Source organism: Montipora foliosa, chromosome 9 (genome assembly GCF_036669935.1).
Source record: "Montipora foliosa isolate CH-2021 chromosome 9, ASM3666993v2, whole genome shotgun sequence".
Classification (NCBI taxonomy): Eukaryota; Metazoa; Cnidaria; class Anthozoa; order Scleractinia; family Acroporidae; genus Montipora; species Montipora foliosa.
The window spans coordinates 7,723,607-7,739,998 of record NC_090877.1 but is presented as its reverse complement, the minus strand read 5'-3'; the positions used below and the strand labels follow the sequence as shown (position 1 = coordinate 7,739,998).

The 16,392-nt window shown below is 37.6% G+C and overlaps 2 protein-coding genes across 3 annotated transcripts in view; one reads left to right on the top strand and one right to left on the bottom strand.

The window, feature by feature from the left end:
* Positions 1-3,941: 3,941 nt before the first annotated feature.
* On the bottom strand, positions 3,942-11,264 carry LOC137970606 (thymidine kinase, cytosolic-like). Of its 2 annotated transcripts, none has more exons than XM_068817131.1 (7): positions 11,057-11,251; positions 10,905-10,936; positions 10,703-10,816; positions 7,803-7,896; positions 7,329-7,418; positions 6,197-6,316; positions 3,942-5,018 (listed from the first exon to the last, which is right to left on the bottom strand). In XM_068817131.1, exons 1-7 carry the CDS (start codon positions 11,222-11,224, stop codon positions 4,905-4,907), a joined length of 732 nt encoding a protein of 243 aa, XP_068673232.1. In that variant the 5' UTR covers positions 11,225-11,251; the 3' UTR covers positions 3,942-4,904. The 2 variants fall into 2 exon arrangements, with proteins under 2 accessions (XP_068673232.1, XP_068673231.1); XM_068817130.1 differs by lacking the exon at positions 3,942-5,018 and adding an exon at positions 5,764-5,927 and having other exon boundaries at positions 11,057-11,264.
* Positions 11,265-11,527: 263 nt separating this feature from the next.
* LOC137970661 (cilia- and flagella-associated protein 184-like) overlaps positions 11,528-16,392 on the top strand; it is a 21,317-nt gene continuing 16,452 nt past the window's right edge. The window contains exons 1-5 of the mRNA XM_068817184.1: positions 11,528-11,628; positions 13,297-13,572; positions 13,931-13,972; positions 15,226-15,436; positions 16,237-16,328. Of these exons, the coding sequence (XP_068673285.1) occupies positions 11,599-11,628; positions 13,297-13,572; positions 13,931-13,972; positions 15,226-15,436; positions 16,237-16,328 (651 nt within the window). The 5' untranslated portion in view covers positions 11,528-11,598. The remainder of the gene's footprint in view (positions 11,629-13,296; positions 13,573-13,930; positions 13,973-15,225; positions 15,437-16,236; positions 16,329-16,392) is intronic.

Here is a 16,392-nt window from a genome sequence, read left to right as displayed (position 1 = left end):
CCTTCCCAGTAATGGAAACTGTGTGGGACATAACAGAACCCACTCACCATTTGAAAAAGTTCTGAATGTAGTCCATCATCCCAGTATGAAATCAATTTGTATTCAGTGATCACAGATCAGTATTATTGCCTGCCTTGATCTGGATTACAGGTATCTATTGCTTCCCTAAACTGCATGACGAGCGGTACGACCTAAGTACAATACAATAAAATATATACTTACTAATTGACCACTCCCCACGGGGGCTTTTTCAGGGCCAATGAAACAATCACGACAGAACAATCAACAACTGTTAAGAATCCCAACTGGCTGGAGTTGGCTATTTGCAAGTGCAGCTGATGAGAAGTTGAACCAGGGACTTCCAGGAACAAATTCAACCAACCAGTGGTCAGAATGTGTCTTGAACGGGGGATCCTTGAATCTCAAGGGAAATGCCCTAGACACTGAGCCACACTGCCTCCCTGAAGATCAAACCAGCAACCTCTAGCTCAGAAAGCCATGGACTAACCAACTGAACTATGCCTGTCTCTACAGGGTTGCCACTCATCAGTAACAAAAAAATACACTGACTTTTTTCTGACCTGTAAACAATTTTCACTGACCTTTAATTAAGTGAATAATTACATTTGCTTCAGCTCCTTTTAAAGGCCCACCTTCAACCCACTGGCTTTTCGACCGTTTGTTTTTGTTATGGAAATTTGTACCGGTATTTCTTATAGCAGCGATCTAATTGGATGAATCTCTGATTCGGTGGAATTCTCATATATGAAAATTGTTCCGAGGCACGCAATGCCTGTCGGTTGAAGGTGGGCCTTTAAAGACCATCAATATTTTTTCTTTTCATTTCGATTTCTGTGCTTTTCATGGGATTTTGTGCGCAAAATGTTGTGACCTGTTTACCAAAAATAAAATTCCCTGACTTTTCCAACCTTAAAAAATGTTTGTGTGAATTAGTTTAATTTGAACAGCTGTGAAGCCGGAATGGGTGATAAATGCAATTCACTAAATGGCTATCTGATTCTTGATCCAATCCAGTCAATTTGTAGGGTGGGGCAAAGGTATGTACATAGAATTTTCCAGCAGTTTTCACTTTGTCCTGACCAGCTGAACTGTGGTTATTATTGATTGGAATATAAAGAACAATAAAACTGGACTGTGAGCCTTCTGCACCATGACTAACAATCTCTATCTTGATTGAGAGAAATCTGAGTGAGCAAACCAATTACCCATTATTTGCCCAAGACATGCAAGCCTCATTTTGTCATGCACGATGATAAATAAGTTATCAGACAGGTGTGAATTTTAAGAAATAGAATTTGGCCTTCTTATCCTGAAGTTGGGTAATTAAGAGCACCTAACCACAAGCTAAAGAAGAAACTGCCATACCAGTGATAGTAGCCCTCCCGCCTTAAAGGGGATGAAACAAAGAACAATATTATTGTTCCACTGCAACATCAGGCAAGATAAAAGAAAGAATGCAATCAACTGAAAGATTTATCCATAGGGATCTTGGGCCAGTGTAGTGGTTTTACTCAGGGGAGGGACAAATCACAGAGGGAAAAAAACATAGGGGTCCAGATTTCCCTTCCCCCACTGCAATGCTCAGCTCATCCTTGGAGACCCAGGGGCAGTCAGTGGAGACGCGACGAGAATCGGGACTGGCGTAAAGTTTTTGATTCTGTTTTGATTGACTGTCCCTGGGTCTCTGAGGATGTGCTCAGCTATGAATGTAGTCAGAATAACAATTCTTTGAAACAAACTCAATAGCCAAGGTTTATTCTAAAATCTAATAACAGCTTTTTATTATGTGGTGTAAAAAAATTGGCTCCCCCTGAAAATAAATTAGACCATGTTCACGTCATTCTTTTGTATGGCATGCGAGTATGAGTATTTATATTGTTAAAAACTAGATCATTGGATAATGCAATTCTAGAGTTTTGATTGGCTTAGCCATTATGGTATATGAGCCATTATACTGTGCTTTACAAAATCAGTAACTGTACACATTGGTGTTTTTGTTTTTACAAAATAGATTGGGGAAGATTTGTCCATAACTTTTATTCCATTAACACTTGTTGGATATGAGATGATTGTACCCAACTCGGCGCAGCTATCTGTCATCTCATATTCGATGCATGTTTGTGGAATAATTAATTAGTATATGCTAAAACAGACTGGATAGCGTTGAAAGCCCATTCTGATTGGTGACTCAAATTCTGAATGATTATCCTGTGCTATTTACCTCCAAGCAACTCATGAGGGATTCGCACCCAAAAATATTGCAATTGTAGCAGAAATAAAAGAGTTAAAACATCTTTTTGTGCTATATTGTCTCACTGTTTTAGCATAATTTACACTAAAACAAATATTCACCTAATTGTCAGATATTTACCTTGCAGCTCAGTAAATATCGTCCACTTCTGTGAATAGTAAGTTGTTAACTATACATGCATGCAATAAAATAATATTACTTTTTGCATGGGGTCTAAATAGCCCTAAACAAAAGGCATCATCTCAAGGCCCTGGGAAATAAACTCACAAATCCTTGTATTTATTCCCCCGAGCCTCGAGATGATGCCTTTTGTTTAGGACTGAATTTTAATATATCAAAATTGGTATATTACAAGATGAAATCACTTGCAGCATGAGGGTTCCAAGGGTTTTGCCTAACTGAATGGGCCTCGTGATTGGGATTGAGAAAGAGGAAAATGGAAAAAAAAGTAGAGTAGAGTACTTTGCATCAGACAAGGAAGGTTCAACAGTAATTACTACTGTTACACCTTCCAACCCTAAAGTTAGCAACATTAATTTTAGAATGAAGTATTGAACACAACTTTGAGAACAAAATAATGGGCCCTTTGCCGCTGGATGGGGTTGCAATTCCAAGACGCGATTGACTATAATGGGGTTGCATTGTCAACAAAGTTCCAGATGGGACACTGAAAAACATCTGTAAAATGAAAATTTGCTTAGCCTGAATTAGGCCTAAATAACATTCACTGGTTCCGGTTAGCTCTCAATAATAGTGAGAGTAATGCCATATTTTACCCCTGGTCTGCAGTCTGTGTTTTGGCCTGACTGGTTCCAGACAGAGTTACTAGAATGGGGCCGCAAATTGTTGGGATTTTGGGGGTAAGAAAATGTTGGTTATAGATTCACCGTAAAAAAAAAAAGTTGTTACAGAAAGAACTGCAACGCTGTTAATTTAATATTTACTAGTTGATTACATTCCGTTATGAAATTATAATTAAAAGGCTTTATGTAAGGTTTATGAATAAACAGAAACTGACTAAGTTGGGGTCACAAAAATTACATTTACCCAAAAGTGACTAAGATGGGGTCTACAATTGGCCATAAAAATAGACTATAAAGGGGTAGGGGTTCTGAGAGGCCAGTGTCACATACCCAGCGAAAATTGAGTTGCGGTTTTAGATGTCCCAGAGTGCAATTTGCCCCCGAGTATGGCATGTACCATGTAACTGTCAAAGGGCACATTACAGTTCCAGGCGTGCAGATTCAGTATTCCAATCTTGGGGTTGTTACAAAGTGATACAAGGTTTAATTCCAGAGAATATCAATGCTGAATACTAAGGCTAAAATGTTCAATGTGAATTATATTGAGCTATTATGGGAAATCTGGAGGGGCAGGGGGTCAGACGGAGAGAGAGACTTTATTCAATGCACATTACAGCCATAAGCTGAATTATGTATACCGGTAATTATGTAAATGTAAATTGTAAGATTACGGGGTACCTTACAGACCATATTCATAAATGGGGGCAAAGTAATTATTCTTTTCTCTTTATGCGAATCATCCTAACTAGCCTCGTAAACACGAGCAAAATTCAAAAGAATTTTTCTTCCAAATTGAGGCTAGTTAGGATGATTAGCACATAGACAAAAGAATATTTTCTTGACCGCCATTTATGAATACGGTCTACGTTAATGTATAATATTTATAATAATAATAATAATTGTCAGAAATGTGTATGCTATGATTTGCAAATTATTGCATGTTGGCTTTAAAAAGTGGCTCACTTAATTTCATGATGTGGGTTTGCATTCAAGTTGATTATCAAGATACAGTGAAAATCTTACTGACCATCAATTTGCATGGACATCAAATCACAAGTAAAATCGTAACTGAACCTTTGTTTTATACCGTCCAATTTAATTCTTCCATGGCCTTGAGTTCTGACCATTAATTTGAAAGAAAAAAGGAAGTCAGTAAGATCATGGTCCTGCAACCCACTTAGCAAGTTGTGAACAGGCACTAGCTACTGTAAGTTTTACTTCTTTGTTAAGGCAACCATTTTGATCTTACTTCAATCTCAAATTGCAATGTAAATGCAACATAGCATGTATGTTAAATTAAAATTTAAGTGTGTAAAAATTTGAAAAAAAGAGACTTGCTGAATTATGAAGCAAAATTTTTAGTAGCGCCTTTTAAACTTCTGTTTGTCACTTAACAGAGAGAAAAGAATACTTTCTAAATAGTAAACAGTGTCGTAAAGGAAGCCGTCACCAAACCATTCAATGTAAGCCGTAAAATTCTGCAATTAAATGTCTTCCTTAAAAAATACTGCAGATATAATAACATGTGATTGGTGAAAAAGCAAAGGGAGCTAACTAACAAGCAGTATGATCTCTTAAACTGACCAATCAGTGCCAATCAAATTTGCTGCCATAAAAATGAGCTCAACATACGAATGTAATACTAGTGACTGTTATAAGAAGCACATAGTTTGAGGATTAAACTGATACATGTAGGCCACTTCTGAATTCAGTTTAGCTTTTTGGTTGAGTTCAAGTTCAAGTTCAGGATTTTGGTTGCGCTTGCTAATTTTGAACATGGATTCTCTTTGAACAAAAGTTAAGATGAATTCAGAAATGGCCTAACAGATTTAACGATAGCTATTTATAAGTCGAGCACCAGCAAGCACTCCATGTACAGATGAGAAATGGAAGCAATCTCGACAGACAGCCATGTATTTATCAGCCCCACCTATCACCTCAACCTGAAGGCAACAACAATATTCTTAAGTCACAACAAAATCACAGTTACGATGATTAAATTAAAACCACAAAAAAATTAATCATTGTTGTAATAATGACTTATTAAACACAAACATTAATTCCCTGTTATTTCTTTCTGATGCCCCTTAATTAACCCATAACAATTTAAACCAACCCAATCCCCACAATGTAATTTATACATGTTCTTGTACTCTCGAACTGCAATAAGCCACTTAACTGGAAAAATACATGTAATGTGACGCACAATGAAAGGTTTTGCCATAATATTACTTCAACATCCTAATTAATGGCATCTACATGTACACATGGGTTGCTTGATATAAAGATTTTTGATGTCTCGCAAAACCTTTGTTTTATAAATTAATCTCAGTAGTCTTTCTTCTGTAAGCACCTCCATTATCAAAACATCCTTTTTTCGTGAAATGGTAGTTAAAGCACTGACTCCAAGGAGTGAGAATTAATAGATTTTACTGTCTAATTACACCAGATAATTTCACTTGTCAATGGGGGAGGGGAGGGGAGGGGAGGGGAGGGGAGAGGAGGGGGGGGGGGGGGCAGTTCAGGAGTGAATGGGTTAACCTTAAATGGCTTGAACTCATATCATAATTAATTACAGACCTTAGACCTAGACGGATCAAAATGCACCAATCACTGTTTACATTCTTCACAGCCAGTGACATCTAGGCTTAAACTGACAGTCAACCAATAACATCGCAATTTCATTGATCAATTGCATCAACCACCAGAGTGTTTATACCAATGATCTACCGACATTACACAAATCACTTGACTCTCAAGATGACTGACTTCCAATCATGAAGAAAGGAAAGGAACTTTATTCAAGTGTCCAGTCATTCTAGCGCTGGAGCACTAATTGCGGACACTGTAAACTGAAATCAACAAATTAGCGCAAATCAAATCAAATAATGGTTTTTGAGAGGGGAAAACTGGAGTACCCAGAGAAAAACCTCTCAGAGAAGAAAAGAGAACCAACAAACTCAACCCAAATATGACACAGAGTCTGGGATTTGAACCTGGCTAACATTGGTGGGAGGCGAGTACTCTCACCACTACGCCATCCCTGCACCCCAGGTTATCCTTCTAGGGACAATATTCACCTGGACAATTGTACTTCACTTAATTATGTTCTCACTCTCACCTTTTTTTCACCCCCCAGTCGTTTTGTAAAGGCTGCATCCTTATAGCAATGCATACAGACTGCATTAAGTTTGACAACACTTTCAGCCAGTGGAACGAGATTTAAAATGGGTCCAAATGCCTAAAGCAATGAAAGCACACATTGTTTTAGTGAAGTCCAGAGTTTAAAATGATTTCTTGGTCCATATGACCTCAAGTTTCAATACAATAATAACTTTTATTATATGGATTGTGTTTGTAGCCGATATAACGTGCGCTCTGATTGGCTAATTGTGACTGAATTGTAGGGCATTATTCTCCCGTAATGCCCACGGGCCGATTACGGGCTTGCAAAAACAAAGCAAAAAGGTAATTAATTAAAAAGCCATATAATAAACTACTTACTAACCGAGCTAGCTCAAGCCGTACTGGGGAATATTGGCCCTCGGTCATTTTTGTACGGACCGAGCGCAGCGAGGTCCGTACTGCCATGACCTCGGGCCAATATAATTTCCCCAGTACGGCCCTCACGCTCGGTTAGTAAGAAGTTAAACTTAAATCTAAATACAGCTTATTTCCCTGCACTAAAAGAATATAAAAAATAATAATCTCTTACAAACCGAGTGCGAGGGACTGTGCTTGGTCTGTAAAAAAAACTGACTGGGGACCAATATTCCCCTGGCAGTATGGTCCAGGGCAACTGACGTTAGTAAATTGTTTATTATAATATGGCATTGTTTCTTTGAGTGATCAGGGACACTTCTCCCCTTGCTGAATGTTCTAGCTCAATCTTCTTGTTCCATCAGTGAACCTTGAACAGTGAACCTTTTACATAAAACTAAATTATGCTTGCTATAATTGAACTGTTGTGATGAAAAATTAAATTCCACTTTCTTAAAACCTATTGTGTATAATTTTCTTGTAATATGATTGGTTTATTTCCCAAAATGAGCGTTCCTGATTGGCCAATACATTGCGTGACAAATTTACGCGAGCATGACGTGAGCAGCATTGTGTAGACAATTACTGACAACTACAAATTGCCCAATCATGAGATTACAAGCAATCATGGTAAAAATGCCCATTCCAATTAAAATCTGCAAGCTTGTGTTGAATACAAATGAACAGACTGCAAAAATTAATATTCCTGTAACCTTTCGTTGAAACGTTCCATCCAATGCCGCAACTATTATTACTTTTCCCATGCCAGCCATTTCTTCTGAGAACTCTACGATATCTGGAAACTTGAGAGCAAAGCAAAGGTAAGTAAAATATGTTAAGGTGTATTTGGAGTTGCAAGTCTTTTAGGTCATTTTCTCCTTGATCCTGCTCTGCGACCAGTCTTTTTAATACTTGATGGACTTTTAGATCAGACTTGCACAAATTAAAGTAGACAACCTTCTGCTTAAACTAATTTTTTTTAGTTTTAGACAGTGTTGAGTGAGCCAGTTTTTGTAATCCATGTCTTTTGACAGGGGTGGTACAGTAGTAATGTCCCCGAAAGCAACAATTTTGTTGTGTTTCTAGAACTGATTAATTCCTGTAACACGAAGGATCGGTTTATGTTGGGGGGTGGGGAGAGGAGTGTGGTTCTGTTTGAAAGTACAGCAGCAAAATTAAATACTTACAAACTGGCCTTCGTCTATTCCGATAACAGAATAATCAAAAGCTTTTTGCTTTATATCTCCTAAGACTGAACAGGAAGATGCTCTAAGAGTTTGACTAGGATAAAAATAATCATACAATCAGTAAATGTTTGATTGTTATTATTTAAAGTGCCCCTGTGACCAAAAATCAATTCATATTTTTCTTTGGATTTCAAAACTATGTTAACAAAACACTAAGTGACCCACGTTTTAAGCCTTGATTTCAAAAAGACACCTCTTTATTTTAACTGGAATTTTCCTATTTAATGGTCCGCCATTACGAACATTATGTTCTTGAGAGAGCTGGATCGTCGGGAGAAAATAACGTCGAAGGCTCACTAGTTTAAGAATGCAATACGTGTATACGCCGCAGAATTAATGTGCAGCACAGGAGTTTTGGGCTTTCAGACTTTTAAACTCACGCTTTGCATATATAATAAGCTGCGTTTACACACTGAAATTTTAAGCTAGTGAGCCTCTGACGTCACGTTTCCCTGGATCCAACCGTCTGAGGTCCAATCGGTCAGTTTTGAACGTGAGTAATGGTGGACCGTGAAATCCAAAACTTACACTCAAAGTAAACGGCCAAACACACTTTCAAAATCTGAAGGAAAAAAGGAAGTGGTTTTTTTGATCACAGGGGCACTTTAAGCAATTGAGGTCTTTTTCTATGTTTACATAGCCTTATCAAAACACGAGGGGGAGTCGGCAGAATTTGAGACAGTTATGGAAACCCAAGACGCAGTCGAGGGTTTGCATAACTGTCGAGATAAGAATTAAAAGTTCTTGATGATGACATCCATCAGCCATGCATCTGTTCTCTAATAGGTGAGAGGCAATCAATTTGTGCATTTATTGACCTTATTATGTAACATGAGATATTTTATATCATTGTTGGGTGACCTTAATGGATGATAATGTTGAGCATTTGAATTTTCCTTGAACTTGAAATGGCTTTAATTTACAAGACAAACAATTGGAACATTACAGTATGGTGTCCTTGGTCTGCGACTTTTCCGAACACAATGTTATATTTCCTCGTTAACTAAAATACGACCGAAAAGACATGTGTCTGATGATTTCTTGATTATTCTTCTTTCACATGACGAAATTTCAGCTTTCCTGCTATCAGTGATTGTGCGGAATTCAAGTTTGTTGACAGGTAAGTTAATTTGTCTTTCTAGAAAGTCTCTACTTTTGCGGCTCCGTAACTTAGGTGGTCATATTTACTTGGCTTGTGTAAAGATAAAACACAACGGAACACATGTCTTTTTGCAGAATATATTTACAGATAAACTGATTTCTGCGGTTGGGAACGAAATTGCTCCAGAGTTTCACACTTTTGTTTCATCAACTCTTGAAAAATATCAACAATAGACGAGTTCATGCTCTTGATTGCATCATGGGTAATCAGGGCAACATGCCAGGAAATTCAAAGGTTTGTATGGAAATTCAAAGCAAAATATACTGTACATGACTCTACTTATAGACTTTTGCCTTCATAAACCAAACAAATAAATTCATGTTCACAACTGAGATAAACTAGACTTGGTATCTGTTCTTTGGAATTCCTAAATATTGCTTTTTTTGTCTCCATACATTCTCTGTAATTTTATGCCTTTGGAATTACAGGAAATGTATTGTAGAAACTCTTTTTAATAAAATAATTTCTACTATAGCCATTCTCTCCAAATTTACTCTGCCGCACATTTGAGCGCATATCTTCTGTTTTGGAAAATAAAAAACCCAAAATTGCATATCATGAATATACTTTTCATAGTCTTAAACTTCCTTACAAACCTTTGAATAATTATTTCTCTCCATCTTGCCCTGATTACCGATGATGCACTCAGGATGTAACAAATCGATAATTTCGATACTCGATAAAATCGATTGTAATCAATATTTTTCTATACTAATTAATCGATTATAATCGATAACAGAGTTTTTTGTGATTATCGATTTTGATCGCTTTTATCGATTACAGTTCGATTTCAATCGATTTCCATCAATTTAATGAAATTTAATCAATTTAATGCCGAGTAAACCGATATAATCAATAATCTGTGCCTAAATCTTGGAGTTGATCTCTCATACACCAGTCAAATCTTGTGATTATCGATATTTATCGATTATTCTAGCTAATCGATGAACAATGATCGAGTATTATCGAGTAATATCGAGTAATCGATTACTTTCCGATGATCGATTTCTATCGATTTGTAACGTCCTGTGCACTCAAGAGCGTGAACTCGTCTATTTTCCGAAAAAAAGGGGTCCTTGGTACGCGACTTAAACTACCTATGACCCCAGAGAACTTAAATCTCGCAAAGCAGATGAAAAAAACCTTCAATAAACGGAGAATGTCTTTGCCTTTACTGAATATTTTCAAAATCTTCTTTATAAATGTTTACGAACGGGTTACCTTCGAATTCTTTTGTACATCTAGAATACCTATTCGGTCTTATAAATATAATGGAATGGAGCATGTATGTGTTAGGAGACGGTCAACTGAAAATAAAAGCAGATTCTATACTCACAACGACATCCAATACGACTGTAGCTGAGATATATAAAGGTTAATATATAGAGAATAAACAAATTTTCATGTTCGTACTGAAATTATCGGGTTTTACAAGTATGTTAGCGGACCAAGGACCCAATTCGCGGACGAAGGGCTCGCGATTACTACCCTGGATGCGTCGATGCCAGAGGTTTTTTCTCCCAATTTAATATTATCGCAAAAAACGAAAAAGCCATGTTCAAGAAAAATTTCGGTTCGTGGCACTTTTATTCAGGTAAGATACCCCGGTATTCAAGATTATGCTTTTTTCTCGCGGACCACGGACACCATACTGTATTTCTTGATTTCCACACCGTACCTATCATGGGTTGCTATACCATCAGCATCATATCGGTTATCCTTCTCATATTTTATCACTATACACGAGTGATTTGCTACTTGGTACCGCTTTATTCTTCTTAGAAGCTCAGTTCTGTTAACATAAAAAGAAGACATTGCAAAAGAAGAAAAATTAAAAGGGACTGGAACTGATCTACTGTACGCGAGAAACTTTAGCTTACGTTTTTCCTGAAAACATTGGACCAAAAATGACCTACAAGGAGACAAACATAAAAATGAGATGAGATTAGAATGGAAAGCATAAACGGCCGAGTTTATTTCGGACTTCAAGGAATTAGAATGGTTAAAAACGCCATCTTGGACAACACATTACCTGAATTTGACCTCTAATGTTCATTACACCCTGTACGTCCATGCCTGGAATTGTAACCATAGACATCTTACAAGTTTTCGTTCCTTGCACTCTGCACAAAAGCGTTGGTGAAGTCTTCGTTGCGATGGAAAGTGCGCCAAAAGTTTTGAAAAATTCGCGCCCAAACATCGTTGTTTAATACCCTGGACCCAGTCTACTCGGTGGTCCTTGGTTGTCTGTGAAGTACAATACTCCTTTGTTCAATCCTTTGTTCTGTTAAGTCGAACTGGACCCGGTTGTTCAAAAGCCGATTAACGCTAATCCCAGATTAAAAATTAACCAGGGGGTTTATTTCTCTACTCCCAAGCGCTGTTCAACGGTAAAATTCGGCAAAACTTTACATTAGAAGAAGTCAATCTTGAAAAACAAAAATAAGCAAAAGAAACTTTCACCAAAAGGTTAAAATTTACGCTAATCCTGGATTAAGTTCATCGGCTTTCGAGCAAGCGGGCCCTGGGGAAGAGTTTATGTAGTTGCTAAGCTACTCGTAACTGCAGAAAAACATGGCGGACAACTCTGCACAAGAAAGCTCTGTGAGTATTTACATTTTTTGTCGGGTTTATTTCCGCATCCTGAAATGTGACCTTAAGAATTGAACTAATAAGGGGATAACTGTATTATTCCCCCATCAACAGGCGTAAATATTTGAAAGATACGAGATTTTTCAGCAAATAATATATTGTAAGTATAATTTATAAAACCTGATTAAACTCACTGATCGTCCATGCCAGGTGTTTGGATGTGTGTAATATTTTATCATACATATACCTAACCGTTTCTTTTCATTTTGTATGCACATGTATATGACATTTCAAAAGCGTTTTTTCAGGGATAATCTTAATCAAAGGTTAATCGGTTAACGTTTTTGAAGTTTCAAGACGGCGTGGTACAAACTGTATTTTTTTTCCGAGACGAAATCCTAGGATTCTCATCAGGTTCAAGCCCTTTTACCTGCATTTATTCAGTTGATAATCAGAACAAGCATCCTCGGAGACCCAGGGGCAGTCAGTCGGGGCAGGAGAAAGGCAACGAAAATTTTCCGAAAACTTTCGTCGCAAACTTTCGTCGCCTTTTCTCCTGTCCCAACTGACTGCCCCTGAATCTCCGAGGATGCAGAACAAGTAGCCTTATTTAATTTATTAAACATCAATCTAGCCCCAGTTGTTCAAGGGCTAGATATAATATTATCCAGTGGATAAGTCAATGTCCATGCAGAGCAAAAAGTATACTTCACGTTAAAGGTTTTCAATACACACCTTTCCTTAGATGTGCTTAGATTATGCATATTCACAGTTATGTGAACAAATACTGATATATTTGCACTGATTGAAATTATCAGATAGTGCTTTATCTTCTGGTCAAAGTTATTTGACCTTCGAAAAACCAGGCCCTGGTGAGGGATTGGGGATCAAGAAGCTCAATGCTGTGCTGTAAACTCAACTGTGGCCTTTAATATTTCACTTTGCTCCCTTCCTCATTATTACATTCCTCTCTTACTTTGTGCTCTCCCTATGACTCTTGCTTCTGTGCCTCTTTTCCCTTCTTGTCTCTCACCTTTTGACCTCTTTTAATAAAGATGTAAAGATCACACTTTCATTAACTAATACATTGCTTTATTATAAACGTGCATATCCTTTTTTCCTCTTGGATCTTCTATACAATTCTTGACTTGCAATGACATGACCTCAAATATCTAAAGATGCAGATAACAATAACGTTAAATAAATCTTATGATGTCACATTGCTGCTGTGTTGGTTTTATAAGCAAAAGAAGCATAAGAGAAATCAAATGAATGAAGGGGTAGTTTCTAAAGAAACTGTGATGCTGCGTCGGTGGGGAAGTAGTATACAAAAATTTGGTTTTATCAACGGAGTTGATAATGTAAATTGGCCACCGTACAGAGATTCTAAAAGCTGACGTTTCGAGCATTAGCCCTTCGTCAGCTTTTAGAATCGCTCTGACGAAGGGCTAACGCTCGAAACGTCAGCTTTTAGAATCTCTGTACGGTGGCCAATTTACATTATCAACTCCGTTGATAAAACCAAATTTTTGTATAAGAGAAATCAGCTGATTTTGCAGGGTATCAATATGGTGTGATGACATAACATGTAAGTCAAGGACACCCCTGTTTCCCAGATACAATAATAATATTGTTAATGTACTGTAGCATATTAAAAGGCAGTGATCTACAATTGCACAGGAAAGCATCACTGAAACCGTGAAAGAAAATCCAACCCCACAGTCTGAAAGTGTGCAGAATCAACAAACAAATGATGACTCGGAGACCCCTTCCTTAAGAGATGCGGTAGCTGAGGAATCTTCCTTACCACCAAAGGGAGGAGAGGCTGGGCAGGCTTCAAGCATCACTGAAGGAGGAGATGAGGCAAGAAATCAACTGCAGGAGGGAGGGGATGGTGAGAAACCAGACTTGGAAACTGGAACTGATGTACCTCAGGAAACACTGGAAAATATGGGAGTATGTTTATGTGCTTAAATACTTATTTTGTAATCACTGCAAAACTCTTACAATTTTTTTGGCCACTCTGCCATAAATACAGCTTCTTTAATCTAGGAGCACAAGAAATTTTCTGTAACAGTGCTTACATGCAAGCAAATGTAACAAAATAATGCTCCTAAACTACAACCAGTTCTCTGATGCTCCTTCAGTTGATATTCCATTTAACCACATTATTTTCATATTCACTGCAATACAGAAAATCCCAACTAATATTACCCTCAAAAAGGTCTACTGGTCATGTTTTTGCAGCAATGCAATATGCAGAGGATCTAATGCAATGTTGTTTGGTTTAATCAATGCCTGGTTTTGCTTTTAGAAAATTGACGAGGAACCCATTGAAAATGTCCCTTTACCAGAGGTAAATGTATTGTTTGTTACCAGTAACATTTCTTGATTTTCCTATGTATTTCCCTAAAGAAGTGCCCCCTTAGCTCTTGCAGTCAAGAACTTGTGGAGAAACCCAATAACTTAAAAACAGATGTTTGCACCATAACAATGCTGGAAAAAACTGTCATCAAAAAGGCTAAGTGCTTACACTTTCTTTCAGATGATCCACAGGCACCTATTTTTAATACCCAATAATCTGATAGGCACTTTTCTTTTGCAAACAAAATATACTGGCTTACCTCTTTCCCTCCCAACAGGGACCCTTGCAGATTTTGCTCTGTTGAACACCAGATGATTTTACTCATGAATGGGGGCCAAAGAGATAATAACACATGTGCAGGGGTAGCACAGTGGTGAGAGCACTCGCCTCCCACTAATGTAGCCTGGGTTTGATTCCCAGACTTGGCATCATATGTGGGTGAATTTTGTTGGCTCTCTACTTTGCACCATAGAGAGGTTTTTCTCTGCGTTCTCCAGTTTCCCTCCCCCCTCAAAAACCAAACTTTGATTTGATTTGTGTTAATTTGTTAATTTCAATTTGCAGTGTCCCCAATTAGTGCTCCAGTGCTAGAAGATTAGACACTTAAATAGAGTTCCTTTCCTTTCCTTTGTTTTGACTTCAAAGCCCACTAAAAAACTATGCACCTTTCATCCCTTTCTGACACTTTCAAATTTTCCTCCATCTAGCAGCAGATGTTTTTACTCATCAATCGGGACCATCATGATAGCAATCTTAAGCTTCATTTATACCAGCAATTTTTATGTTTGAAGTTTTCTGTGACAATTTTTATTTGCTTGTGCAGATGAGGAAATTTGTCCAGTTTTTTATGTGACAAATGTATTTGCTGAAATGCTGTAGTGTTAGCTTTTATGTGACAAATGAAAGGTGTCAAATACTAAAAATTGCTTGTGTAGTCGACTCGTCCCATAAAAATTAATGCGGCAAATTCCTGCCTATTAATGGGTGCCATTGGAGAATTAACAGGCAACCTTGCTTTGTTTCTGCTTTCATAATCTCTGCTGTCCAAATGCATTGCTGACCTAATTCACTGGGAATTGTTGACAATTTAATATTTGTTGTGCTATCTACATGATCAATTTAAATTTGCCACATAAGATTGTCGCTTAAACATTATTGCTTATGAATGTAGATGGGAATTTATGGACCCGCTTTGTAGTCCTCTCGGGCAATTTAATATTGTTCTGTCCTTTTTTTGAATTCAGAATGAGGCCATCCCTGAGAGGGATGAGGGTCCAGCTGTTGAGGTTGCTCAGCCATTATCCAGAGATGGGACCCCAACAGAAGAGGAGCGTTCAGTAGAAAGAGATTCAAAACAGGAAGACCCAGATGCTTCGGCCACACCCCCTCCCCCAGAGGAACCCTCATCTGGACCAACAACTGAGTTTGAAACAGCGGATATGTATTTTGATCCAGGTAATGGAAAGTACAGTATTAGTTGTTGTTGTTGTTGTTGTAGCTCTCTCTTTTTATCTCTAAAAAACCAGGTTACCCCTGGGAGTGAGACTGTCTAACACCAGACGCTTTTTGACTTGTCAACTGGGGGTGTCCTAGGGTATTTATTAGGTGTCAATGGATTAAGGAGCATATAATCAGTTTACTAAATTATATATATTTAGCCCTTTTCCACAATTTTTGTAATTCCCAGTGCATTATGCTAGCCACCCTGGACTGCCCCCTCCCCCCTCTCCCCCATTGACAAGTAAAATCGTCTGGCGTTAGACATTCATGAGAGTAAAATCTATTAAATCTCACTCCTAGGAGTCAATAGGTAATTAAAAAATCTCAAATTGTCGCACGAAAAAATGTGACCACAAAGATTGTTCCGAAAGCAAGCGCAAAAGCTCTGGTCCCATAGGAAAATGAATTGCTTAAGGCTGTCCTAATTCAAGCATAGATTAATATTAATTAATACATGTAGCTTAAAATTATTGTAACATTTAATCTGCATTCATAACTCTCCAAACAGCATCAACTATGACTTGATTAGGGCTGTTCAGGTGTCAATGGGTTAAATTGAAAGTTAAAAAGACCTATCTTTTTGCTAGTGAAACTACTTTCTTAATCTTAACTTCTTAGTTATGCCGTAAAGCACATAGAGCAGATCTGGGTAGGTGCTATAAGATGATTATGGTTATCATCATCATCGTCATCATCATCATCATCATTGATTAAAAATCTGTGTCCTACCATTATTTTCTGGATTATTTTCTCAGATGATATGAGGTATGATGAAATGGAAATTGATGAAGAGTCAGAGCCAGAGATTCCCGTTTACAATAGAGCAGAGCTTATTGAACTCTATCAGGTATTTAGCCATGAAACCTTTTAAACTTCATAGGATTGCAAGATCTTAAAAGATTCTTACAAAT